The 17,741-nt window shown below is 36.8% G+C and overlaps 1 protein-coding gene across 2 annotated transcripts in view; it reads left to right on the top strand.

Annotated features, from left to right (window-relative positions):
• RSPO2 (R-spondin 2) overlaps positions 1 to 17,741 on the top strand; it is a 147,105-nt gene that overhangs the window by 83,818 nt on the left and 45,546 nt on the right. Inside the window, exons 4-5 of one of the 2 annotated variants that reach the window (XM_057736320.1) lie at positions 9,843 to 9,986; positions 12,005 to 12,193. In XM_057736320.1, coding sequence (XP_057592303.1) covers positions 9,843 to 9,986; positions 12,005 to 12,193 — 333 coding nt within the window. The remainder of the gene's footprint in view (positions 1 to 9,842; positions 9,987 to 12,004; positions 12,194 to 17,741) is intronic. The other variant, XM_057736321.1, reaches the window with a different exon arrangement.

Below are 17,741 nucleotides of genomic sequence, written 5' to 3'. Positions count from 1 at the left end.
TCGCCTTCACACTGCAGATGTTTAATATGCTGGTCTAGGGTAGCCATGCCGTGACTACTTGTTGCAAGATAGGCCCTGCTATAATTGTATCGGGTAACTGCTAGAGAAAATTCAGAAGGTACTCTTTCTTGCTGTTTGATCTGGATGACAAACTGTATCAAATAGATATCCTAAGAGCAAGCATGTACATTTGTCTCCCTGCAGTAAACATGGCTATGTGATGTTCAATACTATTTATAAAACATTTTGAAATTTTAAATTAAGATACTAATATTTGGAAAGTTAAAAGTCTGTTCTGATAATTAATAGAGGAAATCTCTTTCAAGCTTACATTTAATTTTCTTGTGGATTTAGTAGCTCTCTTGAATGAGCCTATTATTTCAGGATAGACCCAAGTTTGATGGCATCATTCTCTGTTAAAGGTAGGTGCTACCTTGTGCTCTGTTTCTCTTTGTGTAAGTAAGGCATATATTTTGCACTTTAAAGTGCTTTCCTGTACTTTCATTTGTTCCTGATGATCCTATTAGGGAGGTAGCATTATCCCTATTTGCAGAGCAGGTAACAGAAGTTCTGAGAAATCCACTGACAAGCCTAAGTGTTGCCTGCTACTACATGGCAGCGTGAAGGCCGTATCTACTTTTATCATCAAAGTTACCTTCACAAACAAAGCTGGGTAAAGATATCAGACCATAGGGCTAGATAGAAACATGATGCTGGTTTCAGCCAAAACATTGTTTTGTAAAATTATTTTTTTCTCTGCAGTCAACCCTTTCGCTGTCAAGTCAATGCCACACATAATCAAGAAATTAAAGGCTTATTAAAATAGGGTGGAATTTTGACCTATTACTAACTGATGAGTCACCCTTTTTGATTTATCAATATCCTGTGAAAAACATTGAAGTAATATTGTCCCCATGTTGAAATAACTAAGTTGCAGCATCCTCACATTCGTTTGATATTTATCTTACACACAGAGCCAGATGGTGTGTATAAGACATCACTATGCCTCTCTAAACTTAAATGCTACCATTTGGCGTTTTAAAAACAAAATTCTTTTCTTTTTTTCCTTTTTCCTTCAATGTGCCTCGTGGATTTCCATCATTCTCTAGGCATCATAGTCAACGTACTAGGGCTAGTGGCAAAATTAGTCCTGTCACCTTTTTGGTAGGACCCTTGAGGTAAGAATAGCTTTCAGATTTTTCATTGGTTAGAAAAAGTCAGAAAGAATAGTATAGTATTTTGTGACACACTAAAATACTAACTTTAACTTTCAGGGTTCATGAATAAAGTTTTATTGGAAAACAGTCATACTTAATCATCTATACGCTGTCTGTGGCCGCTTCTGTTCTATAACAGAGTTGAGTGGTTTAAACATAGATGTATGGCCCACAAAGTGTAAAATACTTACTATCTGGCTTTTTACAGGAAAAGTTTGCTGGTTTGTGCTCTTGCTTATTTGGAGTGTGAAGGGATTGAGAGAGTCTTCTTGTTTCCCTTGGATGGAGACTGAGTGGAGGGCAAGACATATTATCTTACATGTGCTTTTCCGTTTAGTTGGGTGGAGAGATTTGCATTTTCCAACATTTGGAAAAATTCAACTAAGTCTTAGGTCTGAAATTTATTAACCTGCTTTGGTCCCCCCTTAATATGAAAGGGTGACAAGTTACCAAAAAAGGAAAAGCACAAGGAGTAACCAAGATGCGAGGTCTGCTACTGGCAGGAATTTAAAATCTGATAAGAGATATTAATTTGGTTTATAATTTTTAAAACTTTTTTCATTGCTATCACACTTCTTTCCTATTTTATTTTGAGGTAGTCATCCTTTTCTTTCACACTCTTTAAATGGAAAAAAAAAAAGCCCTTTAAACACCTAGCTTTGTATTCCTAGCAAACATGTCCAAGTTTTAATTTCAATTGTTTTCAAATGTCTACCCCTTGAACATATGAGAAATGAAGCCAACATTTTTATAGTTCCTTATTATTTGACCACATGATTTTACACAAGCCTCAATGTTTCTTCAGATTTCTTTGTGTGGGTGGGCAACATATAATTTTTAAATAGTCAGATATTACAGTGATGCTACCAGCAACATATTTTACAAATTTGAAGGTTTTTTTTTTTTTTTTAAGAAGTGTTGTAACACTTTAAGTTAAAATAAATTAGGAGAAAGTTTTTGACAGCATATGTATCCTCTGAAGTTGAAATAAAGGGCACTTTTGACATATAAAACAGAATTCTGTAGTTATTTGTAAAACAATGTATACATTTCTGGATTGAGTCCATTCATCCTACCTAATTGCAATTTGAGGATTAAAATTACTGCCAGACCAGGATTTTCCCCATCCTCGTGGTCATTTCCCCATCGGCCATGCTGGACCTTGTTTGGTACACTTCATAAATTGAACATCTTTACAGCGCTTAGAAAGAGGTGCTGCATGTCTGAAGCAACATCTGTTGAAGGTTAGGCTTATTTGGCTCTAGAAAGTAATACAAATTTTATGTGGTGTCTTTTAACCTTTTCTTTTTGCTCTCATCTTTAATTTGGTACTCTGAACAATGATCTGATATAGGTAAGTCAGATATTTTTTCCTCCTACCTGATGGTGAAGGGAGTAGCGCACAAAGAGGTGGTAATTTTTTTCCCACCTAAATTCAAAATTACATTTAGATCTGTTTTCCTAAATTCTGGCTCTGAATGTTTGAAGTAGATGACTCTCCATGTAGGTACTCAACAAATGATTATATTCAGTTTGTTTAGTTGTATGACCTAAACAAGGGTAAAGCTACTATGTTTACTATAGATAGTAGTCTTTGAATAATGCCTTTCAGGACTTCCTAGGTGGTGCAGTGGTAAAGAATCTGCCTGCCAATGCAGAGGACACGGGTTCGAGCCCTGCCCTGGGAAGATTCCACATGCCATGGAGCAACTAAGCCCATGTGCCTAAAAAAAAAAAAAAAAAATGCCTTTCATTTGAGTAGTACATTATGTATTTATATATATATGTATACACACACATATATATAATTAAAATTTATTACATGAATGTATAGGATATATAATTAAAATAATTATATATACATATACTCATACACATACAGTGTCTTGATACCTTATTTGAGCTTCCTTCCATCCGCCATCTTGGACGAGCCTAGATGGCAAATTTTTACGCTCATAATAGCTCACGTTCTTTCCTCAGATATTATGCTGAGATCTTTGCCTCTATTAAACCTCTGACTCCTCTCAACTCTGAGATAGGGCCTCAAATCCTTTTTAACGGTGAGGATACTAAGGCGAAGAGAGTTTTACCGATTTGCTGATAGTCACACAACAGTAAGGGAGCCAGGATTGTAACCTCAGACGTGCTAACCACTGTACTATTTGAAAAGCCACTATATTCCCAGCGTAGTTCTTTTTCCCTGCCTTTGGCTCTTGTTCGAGGTGTCCTATTCTGCACCTGGCATAGTTAAATTTCTCTCTGTGCTAACTTTCCTAACTAATAAATGCAGTCTTGACTAAAATCCATTCTGGTGGGTTTTACACAGACTATACCCTGGATCTTCTCTTAATTTAGTGAAATTAATGCTGATTTTCCACATCATCATTCAAATAGCTCAGTTGTAAATATGAAACACTGAGTCCTGAAACCTCTGAATCTGTCCTTTATTTTCTTTAGGTTAAAATATAATTACGCTTCTGATGAGCTGTGTGTAACCAGACCCTACTAGAAAAAATGTAATTTTAGATTTTAGGTCATGAGTTTTCATCAGCCTCTACTCTAATGGGATTACTGCAATAGTACACATTAGAAAAGCATGATTTGGGTAACATAAAGCTTAAAAACTTTATTTAGGGATATTTATAAAAACCATTGCAAGTTTTGAGAAGAAATGCTAAACAGCAGTATTTGAAGTTGTTAGAGAAGCCTAAAAATATTTAAACAATTTTAAGAAACCTCATGTGACGTTGCACAGTCTAGTACTTTCCATGTGAAAAAAATTGCTGAAGGTCTCATTTCAGATGTCTTTTGGAACAACCTGTCCCTTTAATTTCTGTTCAAATTTTAGCATACACTGAGCTGGGAAACCTCTGGGGTCTTCCAGGGCTTGACTTGATGCTCTTTGATCCTTGCAACGGCAACCGGAAGACTAAACCTTCCCCCACCCCCCACGTGGGTATGTCTGCCATGTTCTGAAGGAGGTGCCAGGAGGTTGACACCAAAGGGCAATTAGAGAACAACAGACAGTCAGATATTCACGTGTGCTGAGGAGCCTGACGCCCACAGCCCCGATGACCAAGAAAGAATAGATTCCTCTGTGTATGTCTGAGGTCTTCTCTACCTCACTGATTCTTTCCTTTCCCCACTAATGGATTGTAACCTATAGAGTTACATTCTCCCAGCTGGGTTGAACAAAGGTTGGTTTTTCTTTGTCTTTCATTTCAGGTTTTCAGTTTTTTGTTTGTATTATTAGCCACGCTGAGATATTCATATAAGAGGTGGTTTTTGCCATCCAGATTTTGCTGGGGAGAGAAATAAAACTCTCACGGTGTGTCGAGGCCCTGAGAGAGGCCCTGAGAGCTGCCGCACCAAAGGAAGAGGTGGGGGAGGGGGTTAACTGTGGCTCTTTCTCTTCTCTCAGTTCATCTCCTCCTCCACCCGGTTTGTTGGTTCTGTTGATTCATTGTAATTCCTTTTCCCATGACTGTTAGCTATGAGCCTCTCATGGTTTTCCTTACCTCCACTCTCTTCCTGCTTTCAGGAAGCTTAATTTCCTGAATATATGCTTTCCCCAGCTCACGCTGCGTAGACTTTAGCATAGTTATGTTCTTACCTTGTTGCCAGCCTCGGTACCTTTCCTATCGGTAGACAGAAGATCCTGAAGTACAGGAACGTTGCTTTTTCATCTGTCCCTTCGGCTATCCTCATGATGCCTGGCCCCGAGGGGCTGTTACCTGTCAAAATGAGGGAACAAACCAGATACCATTTTGATCATGTAGTCTCATGCTCAATCTATGGGGACCTCTTACTACTAGTTAGACCAAGCCCTAATCTTGAACTTCACTTCATTTTTGTTCATTTTCTAACTTAAATACTTAAAACTACAAATACTTTTTAATTTTACCTCCTTTTTTCAAACTAAGTAAAATATAGGTGAAATTTCCCATACACACCATCTAAATCCGAGTAACCGCTCCCTCCATCTAACCCCCAGTTCGCTCACACCACTCTTCATCGGGCCAACACGCACCATGCGAACCATCCGCTTTGTGTTATGGTAGATGGAGTCACCCTCCCAGGACTCTGCTCTCCCCTCTGTCTCTCTCAAACCTGCTCAGCGGAGGAGGTTCCAACTTCCATAGCACCCGTGACCTGCCACACTTCGGTATTTACATTCTCCATTATAATTGTTTTCAGATGTTGGATTATTTATTCCTCCAATAAGATTTGTAGTCCTTTACCAGCAACCATGGATTTTGTTTTTATATTAAAGATATTTACAGTGCATGTGCAGGCAATCTCATATTAAGCATTCAAATGAGTTCTTAAATATAAAGGAATCGAATTTTTAAATGGTGTTCACTTGGCAAGCACTAAAACTTGACCATGTGTCCGGCACTGTGTTACAAACAAGGAATTCAGAGATTGAAAAAAAAATAGTTTGTAATGGCAGAACAGAAATGGATCTTTCTTCTCTGCCTCTAATGTACCCAGCACATGCTTCTAATATCTCCTGTGCTATGTTGCAATGCCGTGAAAGTGCCACATGGCCCCTCTCTTTGGCTTTAGACCTCCAGGGCAGGGGATGGGTATTATAGTTTTATGTTCTCATGAAGTGGCACAATACCTGGCACATACTCCATTTTTAGAGAATGTTTGGAATGAACTATTGAACTGAACTAGAGTATAATTTGAGAAATGTTATAATGGAGTCGGTATGGGTACTGTGGAAGGACAGAACAGGTACCCAGGCTATTTTTCTGTTTCTTGACTAGAGCAAGCCTCCCTGCCAGATGACAGCCCCATCAGATTGCATTTGGACACAGGTTTACTTAGACAATGGTTTTACTTAAACCAATACTGGCCATCCTCATTTGGTGGGTTACATTTTTGAGGAGGCACTGCAATTTAAAAGCATGTAAGTTGGATAAAGCAGGGACTTGTATTTCTGAACAAGGACTTAAAGCCCAAATTTTTTTATAGACAAGCACCATGTTTCGTAAAGTTTGATATACCTGTTTTCTTGCTCAGTATAAAGTTTTACAAAGTTTTTCAGTGTGTTGAATGATCCCATTGGTGTTTTGAAACTCATTTACTTATAAAATGGACGTAAAGATTTTCCTGACGTGTTCATACAGTAGCTAACACAGTGGCTATTTCTGGGAAGTAGATCCGATGTGTCATTCAGGCAAGGAAGAATATTTCTGTTTTTTCCTTTACACTTTCTGTATTGTGTTGAATTTTTATTTGTAATGAGAATGTATTCCTTTTGTGTAAAAAAAAAAATGAGTTAATAGAGTTGATGTGAATCCTGGTTATTTAAGGATAACAAGTTTAAGAAGTTGTTTGGGGAAAGGTTTCTGGCTGGAGGGGAAAGTATGGGACTATGAGGCCACACAAATGGTGTTTTCGCTAAAGCAGAAGAGTTAGTGCTGGGAGAAGTAGCTGAAGTGGGCAGGGGGTCACGGGTGGACCTGGAGCCAGTGAGCAAAAGTTTTCACGGCTGAAGTGTGTCAAGAAGCAGACTGGCAGTGTAGGTGTCTTTATGCAATTGTTAGCTTTAGAAAACTTTCGGTTCAAAGGTGTTTGTGATGAAATATGTTGTGTCAGTTCAGGCTGCTAAGTGTATAGGCGACTTGCTTTGGTTTTATGTTGTGGCAAAGAGTGACTGAGACCAGGAAGGTCAGCGGAGCTTTGGAATGACATTACAACTTTGGCACCAATCAAAGCTTTTATTTAAATGCTTCAATGAGTAAAAAATATTTAGCTTTTTTCCTAATGATTTGGAAAGCACCATTGAACATATGAACAAGGATACTTGCAAGAGATGGTCAAATGATTGTTTTGAAGGCTAAGGCTGGTTCAACTTTGTTGTATAAGGGGTATAATTTTATGCTTCTAAATCTGAAAAAAAAATGGGATGGATAATATTTCTTTATTCATTCTTGCCTGTTTAAAAATCAAGAGTTTCTTTTAGAATGTTAATATAGTGCTATTTTCTGTATATTTAAGTAGGTCACAAATGTATATTGAAATATCTTTTTTGTTTTAATACATAAATACATTATAATTAAAAAGATTCATAAGACTCAGAAATAAAATTTTTAACATTTCAAAATTCCTCTATTCCCCCTTCGCAAATTAATTTCTCTAAGCGACTTCATATGCATACACATACATGTGTGGATGTGGTTTTATTGCATCATTCTCTGTGTATCCTGCAACTTGCCACTTTTCATTCAATGATGGGGCTTAGAGCTTATTCTCAGTCATTGCTTATAATTCACCTTGTGCTTTTTCATAGTTGTAGCATTTTACAATTTAAATGTATCAGATTTTTATTGTACTTAAATTTGAGGACAAATAATTAAGCTTTTTTCTAGCCAGATTTATGCTTGAAGAAGTCCTTAGGGACCTTAGAGAGAATGACAGGTATTTCAGAAATTCCACATTCTGTGAACTGGTATTAGGAGCATGGAATGAAATGAGAAGAGAGAGCTACAAGTAACAATAAAGATCAGGAAAGGACTTTGTAAAATTATTTCCAACTGCTTATTGCTATAAGTTTTTGGTCAAAAAGCTCGTGGTGCAGCCCATGTTAAAAAAACAAATCAGATCTTATACGTAACAGCAGATTTGGAAATGTATAAACTTTTTTCTTTTTTTTTTAATATACATGGTTTGTTCTCTACGCCCTTTAGTTCTGTTTCATCCTTTGGAATGTTTATCATTATTTCTTGGGAAATAATTCTGCGAACAGGAAGAGCTGCTTGCTTTTTAAAAAAAATGTAGCAAAAAACCCAACAATTTGTGGACATGATGGTCATGTATTTTGACCGTGATTAAGAAGCTACTGACCAGCGACAGACCACCATTTTATAAAAACATACTTTATAGCATTTAAGACTACAAATGAACATTTTATAGGGCAAAAAACCATTCTTCTGTGCCCACCATCCTCCCCTGAAAGAGCAATGTGTAATTTGACTGTGGACTTTCACCCACACATAGTTGGTTTTTCCAATTGAAAATTTGGGTAACATTTTAGAAATTGAATTAGCTGCTTCATGGTGGTCATTTAATACATGAAAACGTGTTTAGACTTAATTGAAAGGTGAAGATTGCCATTTTCTTTTTGTAAGTCTAGAAACTGTCATTATTTATAATGTAATCTATTTTAACAAACTTTTTTTTAGTGTTTGTATTCTACTTTCTGGCTTTACCTTCTCAATTTTCAAAATTTTGATGTTCAGTGATTTCATGTTTTGGTTATATTTTTTATTCAATTGTATCTCTGGTTGCAGAAATTATATTTTAAAGCATTTCTGAATCGTTAAAGCACCAAATACACTACTGGCACTCAGAGGCTTGTTAAATGAATAAAAGTGTTGCCAGGGAGTTTTCATAGAGCTTTATGTGCTGTTAATTGCCATCAATTAAATCTGTTACAAGTAATAATGCACTGTAATCTGTTGAAAACCTCACCTTTCAGTTAATCAGTTCTCCAACCTTTCCTTCCTTCTCCTTGAAGAGTAGTTTAGAGTTCATTTATTTTCACCTGTGTAAACCAATTACCTCTGCCCCAGATGTTACTGGCATACCAGGGAATCTGACCTAGAATACAAGCCTGTAAATTATTGCTTCTTTTTACACCTTATTGTAATGTAAATGGTTTAGTGGAAAAAATACATGTTTCTAATCCACTGGTGCTTCTATCTGCAGACTACCTATTATGAGCTAGTCAGTTTACATAGATTATTGTAAATCCTCACAATAGCCTTGTAAAGTGATGTCCCTGTTTTATACAGAAGGAAACAGAGGCTCAGAGAGGCATGTAGCTATTCAGAGTTACAGAGCTGGTAAGGGCAGAGCTGGGATTCAAAACCACACTTAGCAGACCTGAAAGCACTTCTCTTTCACCAAATGTTTCCAACGAAATTCAATTAATGTGTCATAGAGAAAAAGAACAGATTTAGAAGGCAGTCCATTTGGGGACTTTCAGAACCCACTCAGCCACTACCAGCTTTGTGATTTAGTCTCAGGTTCCTTATTTGCAAAATAGGGGCACTACTGCTCACCATGGTGGGTTGTTATGAAGACTAAATGGAAGTGTATGGCACATTATGGGTTTTTAAAAAAATGACCTGAAGTACTCCTCCTAGTTAAGACACCCTCTGATGAAATTAAATGCATTGAACAGAATTTTAATTTAATGTCTTGGAACAGAAGATACTGATTAGAGCGTTCCCGTTGTGTTTCTCATGGTAGGTCTTTGAGAGAGCAGAACAGATTTCAATCCCAGCAGCAATGTAATTTGTAGTGGGGGTGTTGTTCTTTTTAATTCTTTGTTTTAATCCCATTTGGAGTTGCAAAAATTTCTGAAGGGTCTCATGTTGCCTAGGGCCCCAGGCTGGAATTTTGTCTTAACCTATTGATGTGGTAAGCTGTTGGAAGAGGTAGGAGTGATTTAGAAGGAGATGGTATCAGGAAACAAATGAGTTGGACACATATTTCTCAGACCACTAGAAATCCAGTTGAGCTAACCGGTGAGTTTGTGAAAGTTTTTTTGCAAAACCAGTACATTTTTGACTGAAATTTTCTCTTTCTCTTGAAAATTGCTTTTAGGATGCAGAATAGAAAACTGTGATTCTTGCTTTAGCAAAGACTTTTGTACCAAGTGCAAAGTAGGCTTTTATTTGCATAGAGGCCGTTGCTTTGAGGAATGTCCAGATGGTTTTGCATCATTAGATGAAACCATGGAATGTGTGGGTGAGTAGTTTTTCATGTAACTTTCAAACTTCAACTGTTATTTTAGTACCCATTCCTTGGGGAAAAAATTGCATGCTGGATATATTCATCCTAGAAACAAATCGGTTATCTTGTTATTAATTAGAACTGAATATTATTTAAGTTCTTTGCTGACCTTCTGCTGTTGGGTGTTATCATATATTACATTTTGTTACAAAATTTGTTAGTTGTACATCTGCTCAGTTAAACCACTTAAATGCTGAGAATAATGTTTTTATCATTTATGTAATACATCCACTTAATTATCTTAATAAAATCATTAGTAACCGTTAGAGAAAAATGTTTTGTTAGAAGGAAAACATAATTTTCAAGCAGTACCATGTGGTTAGCTAGTCTGTCACTTTTGTTATCTGTCCTAATTATGGAGCTTCTTGTTTAGCCGTTTGTATATTAAATAAAAGTTCATTTGAGAAGAAATTTCTTTTTGTGCCAACTGATTGACTGCATGCTGCAAAGTGCATTAGAACAATTTTACTAAACTTAGATATGTAGAATGCATAATTTAATCTACACATATATGCTGTTTGTGAATAGCAATTAGGAATACATATTTTAGAAATTCCATATTTTTTGAGTGTTTAAAAAAGCTTTGGTAATTTTATACCACTGATTAAAAGGTAAAGCTCTGTCAGTACCTACATATTGATAAATGCCTCAATCTAATCTTAGATGTAATGGCATCTTCACCCCTCCCACCCCCACCCTGCCTGAATTTTATCTGACATGTTATACATCTGATATGGTGTACAACAGAGCAATGTATTATAAATGAGACTTTCCGTCTCTTTAAAATGGAGACTTAAATTGAGAACTTTTCCCCTGCAGAAATATTGAAGTAGTCTGTAATTATGTATTCGAAAGCTTGCAGAGAACACATTTAAATGCGAGGCTTTTGAAGAAATGTGTACATATATTCCTATATATGTGTGAGTTAATACCTGCACACAGGCAGCACTCTATTGAAAAATAAGAAAGTCACCAGCAGAGCATATTCAAAATGTTACTTTTGAGAGGCAAGACCCACACTCATTACAAATGTTTAGTGGAAATTCTTATGAAAGCCTTAAATATTAAGAAATTAACAATAAAGTCCTATGCATTCCCCTAAATAAAAATCTTAAATAGCTTTGAAAAATTGAAGAGTTCCCATGATGCCTGCTGAGATATGGAATGTGGAAATACTTATAGTGTGTGGACTCTGGGCCTGAGTCCTCATCTGCTATTGTGATGGGGCTTTTAATGGTGAATTTGATGAGGAGGCTTAACTTTGTATATTTTTATCCTTTATCTCCTCCCCCCTCCTCCCATCCCAGGGTGTTGGAGGGTAGCCTACTTTTCCACTATATGAACTTATAAAAGGGGATGCTAAAAGCTTACATGTCTAGGAAAACATACATTTTCAAATATCTGACCATATTTGTTTACTTTTCAAACAATAGTAATGTACAGCATCAACTTAGGGAATAAGAAATACATACTGTGGTGTCAGACACCTGTTAAAAGAATTGAGATAATCAGAAAATGAGATACACTTCCTATCCTTTTCATCAAGTACTTACTTCCAAATAAAACTAACACTTGTGAATTTCAGTGGGGGCATGCAGAATTAACCTGTAAAATTTTGTCTCCTGTCATGGTATGAAAATAGTATCTTTTACTGTAGTTTTTAGCTGCTAAATCTTTTAAAGATTATATATTTCAGTGTCTTTAGAATGGACCAGTAGCATCCCTTCAAAAAATGAACTAAGACAAATAGAAAGTAATAGTTTTAAAATTACTTATGTAGCAGTTACTTGCTTTTATATATAACTCCATAATTCAAAGAGTTAAAGTTCCCAAAAGGTGTATACAGGTCTTGTGGGGTGTACAACTTAATTTTTGGTGTCTGAAGGTGGGGGAGTGGAGAAACACTGCTATATAAATTTTGTGACAGTGGAGAAATGTATAGCAAATTGTTATCTGTGTTTTCTCTCTATTAGAAGGATGTGAGGTTGGCCATTGGAGTGAATGGGGAACTTGTAGCAGAAATAATCGCACATGTGGATTTAAGTGGGGTCTGGAAACCAGAACACGGCAAATTGTTAAAAAGCCAGCAAAAGACACGATACCATGTCCAACCATTGCTGAATCCAGGAGATGTAAGATGGCCATGAGGCATTGTCCAGGAGGTAAGTTTGGATAATCCCTATTTTCTGCTTTCTGAATTCTCCTCCTGCCTAATCACCCTCGCTCCCAAAAAAGTATTTATCCATGAGGGAAACCTGATAATAACATTGGTGAGAAAATTCTACATTATGCTTCCTTAACCTTAGAATGATTAAATTGTGAAGAATATAAAGTGAATATTTAATCTAATTTCACCATACCTTGAAAATAATTAGAAGACTACATTACAAGTGAACTTTTAAAACGAGTTTCCGAAAGAGTGTGTGTGTCGGTTTTTTACTTTTTTGTTGTTGTTGTTAACATACCGTACAAGCCAGTTCTTATGAAATCAGGCCTTTGCAGATGTTGCTGTAAGAGAAGCAGCCAACTTTCAGTTGAGAAGAGTTTAGATTAGAAAGGTTTATGGAATCTGTAAAATCATCTGTATCATTACTAGTTGAAGATGACAACTGAAAATAAACTTGCCCAAACACTGGGAGGAATAAACATTGTCTTAATGTTACCACAATTAGCCGGTTCTCTTTGTTTTGATAATAATTTGTGGAAAACAGCTACTGGTATATGTATGTTTATTTGTGTCTTTGTAGTAATTGTGCTGATTTGCGGTAATTATTCTGTAATGACAGGATTAGGCCCACTTACAAATTAGACGTGTACATAGCTCAGGTGCTGGCTGGAGTCGAGACAGTATGTTGAAATGCAGTTCTCAGTGCTGAGGCAGTGCTTCTGAGAGCATAATCTCTTGTTATCACTAGTGAATGCCGCATTGCCAAAGATGAAGTTCGGATTTTTCTAGTGCGTGAAATAGAAAAGCAAAAAAGAAAACTGCATTTAGAAAACTGCCCTATGAAATAGTCAAAACTTTCATTTGCCTTTGTTCTTGCTGTTGAGGCATAGCTTTTCAGCTTCGTGGCTGTAGTGCAGAGAGGGAATATATATCTGCTTAGGATGGATTTATATCCATATTATGCTGCCCCATAGAGAACGTCTGTGATCCATGGAGGAAGACAAAACTTTTAAGACTTGAAGACTCCAGTCGGCCTTTGAGAACTATTAGATCCAGATTCAGAAGCTACTATTAGGAAGGCAGCTTTTCCTCTTGAATTAGTTTTGCTTTCTTTGCTGAGTCTTTGAAACAAAGTTTTTTTGGGTCTGCTTTTCACTAACAAGGATGGTTTTGTTCAGTTAAACTGGGTATTTTTCAGTCAAAATATAAGAAAATATTTTCTTACAAAACTAATAAGCCACTTCTTGGATAGCTGAGAGCATTTAACCTGCAACCTTGTGCCTAAAAACAAACCTGATGTATTCAGGTATTGGAAATAAAGGCTTTCTTTGTTGTATATTGTTTATATAACTACCCCCCCCATTCCTCTTCCAGCAACGTGGTCCCCCAATTGTGGTTTACGTTAATAGCAAAAATGAACCTGAAAATGCTCCTATAACAAACATGCTTATGTGTAACAAGAGCCAGCATGTTCCCCTCCCCTCTGAAACTATTTTGACTTAGCCCCAGTCTTGCTTGAGAAATCTGTAGATAACAGCTAAATTTTTAACCTATAATGTTTATTGCATTTTTCTTTTTTACGCTTCCAGCAAGTGTACTGTCTTAACAGATATAACTTGACACAGTCAGCAATTAAAATTATGTCAAAACAAATATTTATGTATCATCTGTTAATATTCTCTTTTTGACAAGTGAACCAGTAATGAACTCTAATTTACATTTAGGTTTTACCAAATATTATTTATTAGGATAGACATTAGGAGGGCCTAGCTCTAGCATTGCTCTAATCCCTGTATCTACATATTCAGTTTAATAAATTCAATTTTTAAGTAACCTTTAAAGTCAGTAGGTTTAAAAAATTATATTGCAATTTGTTTTATGTTTTTAAAAAGGGATCTAACATAGAATTGTTGCTAGAAATGGAAATTGACTGCAATAAAATAACATCTATTTACAAATGTAGGAAATGAAAACTAGGAAGTTAATTTTGGAACTTGAGCACCAATTGATAAAAATTGGCATAACTTCCAGTGGAGTATCCCACCTTGCCTCAGGTGAGAGAGGAAAAAGTTCCTTTCTTCAATAGGTCACGGTGATTAATGGAAGAATGGAGAAGAAAACCACTTTATCCCATTTTACATCTTGACTTGATTTCAGTGATCTGCTTTGACAAACCATGCAAAAATGTAAGTCGTAATCAGGTTGGGAATACAGGCATTTTTCAGATCTTTTCAACATATGTATGGATTTTTCTCTTGTTGGAGCCAATCTTAACCTGATTGCACACAAACACAGCCTTAACCTCCTTCACACTAGAGCACAGGCACATTAAAATCAGCTGCTTTTCATTACTGGAAGGCATACGTTAGAGGTCAGTGCAATGGAGTAGTCCTAAGTATATAGATATTACACTGAAAACTATTAAAAATGAGACAATAAATGGCTATAAGATTTAAAAACAACAGTGTAATGCTTTAGCCTATTTTTCCTTAATAATCATATGCTTATTTGCTTTTAAACAATGAAAGAATATTTGGAAGTGTCTGAAGTCAGCGATTGATGTATGACTTGAAGTTAGTGTTCATTTCCAATTTTTTTTTTTTTGATTAGTTATCTTTTCTTTCATTTCTGATGACATAATCTGCAGAGCACCTTGGGCTTTTCTGACACTTATTTTTCGGGACTCCGGTCTAAATCAGGAGATCTGGGTCCCTGCACCATGTCAACTCATTAAATCTATGACCCTTGGCAAGTCACTTAACCTCTCTTGGCCTCTATTTCCTCATTTTAAATTGAAGGTATTGGGGTAGGCAATCTCTAAGATCCAGTCCAGTCCTAAAATCCAATAATTCTACGACTAATTGCAAAAAGATATGGATAGGTTTTGTGGTTGTCATGTGAAGGGTGAGGAAGAGAATTGTAAGTCCAAGAGCTTTGTGTCATGACCAAGAACTGAACTCTTTTCCAGTAGCTGCACTGTGTGCATTTGCCAAGCCTTTTACATCTGGCAGCTTTCAACCTCTTCCTTCCTCCTCCTTCCTTTTCACAGATAGTGACCCCTCAAAGGCTGAACAAGACTCTTGTAAAATCTGCCTATGACCAGTGGTTTAGCTACCAAGACAGCAGGAGGATAGAGAAGGCAAGGCAAGAGGAGGGGATCATAAAAGACACTCGAAAAAAGGGAAAGATTGACAATGAGTTAAGAGGAAAAACAATTGAACAATGAATGTAGGAAACAAGGGGAAAAAAGAACATACTACTAAAAATGAAGACTCTACTCACAGCAGATGTAACTGTCTTCACTCCCCTCCCTTCCACCCTGAGCACACTAATAGGATTCATCCTGTTGGGACCACGTTATTCTATTAATATATAACCTGCAGCTTTATTTTTTTTATTTAAAAAAATGTTTTGGCTGCACTGCGTGGTTTGCAGGATCTTAGTTCCCTGACCAGGGATTGAACCTGTGCCCTTTTGGCAGTGAAAGTGTGGAGTCCCAGCCACTGGACCACCAGGGAATTCCCTAACTTGCAGCCTTAAATGGAAGGAATTTCAAATCTGGATTATGTTGTACATTAGGCAATATATTAATAGAAAAATATAAACATGCTATTATATTTAAATGACAAATGGAAGAACAAAATCATGGTTGCTGAGGTACGAAGTTGGAAGATGTTCATGTATGGGGGGTGGGGGCGGAAATGTCATTTGGAGGGGACAGTAGTCTTTCACAGGATTGGCCAACACCACCTCAACCTGAAATATTCCATCCCATCTTTACAGGCCCATGGCAGCTAGTTTTAATTTTTTCATCAGGCATTTATTGAGCAGTGCTGTGTGTACCAATCATTGGTCTAGGTGTGATATTGTTCAAGGTTCTTACAGTGTTTTTTTCTAGTGGAATCATGGCAATAGAGAAGTGGATGAGTGCATAATTTCATGTGGAGATGGGAGCTATGTCAAGAGAAATAAAGTGGGAAAAGGAGCTAGTGAAAGATTGGATTGGGAGTGTATTATATAGGGTGTTCAGGGACATTGAGGGAGTAACATTTGATCAGAGATCTGAATGACGGAGATCTTTTGAAGCCTAAGGGAAAGTTTTTTAAGACATTGACTCAATGGTTATGTTTTATGCACATCATTGATTTCTCCCATTACGTATTATGGAAGAGGAAGGAGCTGAGATCCAGGAGGCTCTGACTGGTCCATGGAGATGTAGCAAGTTATTAATGGTAAAACCAAGAGCAGGACCAACATTTTACCCAGGAAACGCAAGTTTTCTTGTGCCTTTTCCTCGTTCCTTATAATAAAATTCAAAGATAAAAGCTATGGTTGTCCAGCATCGAAGTAGCTGACTTTAAATGATTTCTCCTTCCACTCCAATGCATCATTTTACTTTTGTTTGACACATATTTTTTAAAAACATGACACTCTGCCATCACCACTCCCTCCCAAAGTCCTCCCACTTGAGACAGCTGGTGAAACATACCCCAAAGGTCATTTCATAAATGCCGAAGTGTTGAGCCACTGGCTTTGTTTTGATTCAGCCATTCCTATTAAGGCCATCTTCTTCTGTAATTTTAGTATCATTGGTCCTCATTTTGTTGGGGGGGAAAAATGTGACTTCAAGATTATTCTTTCCATCCATAGTCTTTCATAGTGGCCCTCCCCCTGAGGCTGTCTTCAGTGGAGCCACACCCAGCACTCCTCTCTGCCCCCTTGCTCTCTGGCCTGCCCAGGGGCCCTGGGGATCTGAGCCCCTCCCCACATCTAGGAGCTCCATGCCTGCAATGGCTTTTCTCTTTCTGACACATCTAAGCACTCAGACTGCTAGTGTAATGTAGGGGATGCTTTGACTGATGCTCAGATAGTTTTCTGTCTTTTGCTCATGGCTGCCTCAACTCACAATACTGCAGTTGTTAGTAACAATATGGTGCAGTTCTCTAAGCCCTCGTTGTATTTTTGTAGTATTTTCTCAGGATTGTGCTAAAATGTAAATATAAAAATTGCCCCTACCTATGATTTCAACTTGAAAATAACTCACTCCTCTTATGTGACATGATTTGACCAGCATCTATTTTGTTTGTTTGTAAGTGGCTTTTAACTTGGTAGGATACAAAAGAAAATACTATTTAGCATCTTAGAACCAGATTCTCTGCAAATATCTACTTTTTAAAAGGCAATAGTAATAAGACCTCTCTAATTTTTGTTTTCTGTATATAAACTGACAGTAACATGTGGATTAGGCATTAGATACTATAACTAAAGATGGTTGTAGATTGTGATGGATTAAACCGAGAACAGGAAATAAGCACATTTTCAGTAGGATAGGGTCAAGAAAATATGCTTTAGACATATGTTCTTTATTTCTCTACATTTTGTTTACATTTGAGTTGCAATTTATGTGGTCTGTTTTATACATGCCAACCTCAAGAGTTGTTTGGAAGAGAGAGGATAAGAGAAAAACCTCTTTTCTTTTGAAACTTTGAGTTGTCAGGAATGTAGATATTGAAATTTTTATATGAAGAAGAGGGCGTCTAAAA

The sequence above is a fragment of the Hippopotamus amphibius genome, chromosome 5 (genome assembly GCF_030028045.1).
Source record: "Hippopotamus amphibius kiboko isolate mHipAmp2 chromosome 5, mHipAmp2.hap2, whole genome shotgun sequence".
NCBI lineage: Eukaryota > Metazoa > Chordata > Mammalia > Artiodactyla > Hippopotamidae > Hippopotamus > Hippopotamus amphibius.
Note: the sequence above shows the minus strand (reverse complement) of the source record. Positions and strands in the feature narration are given on the sequence as shown.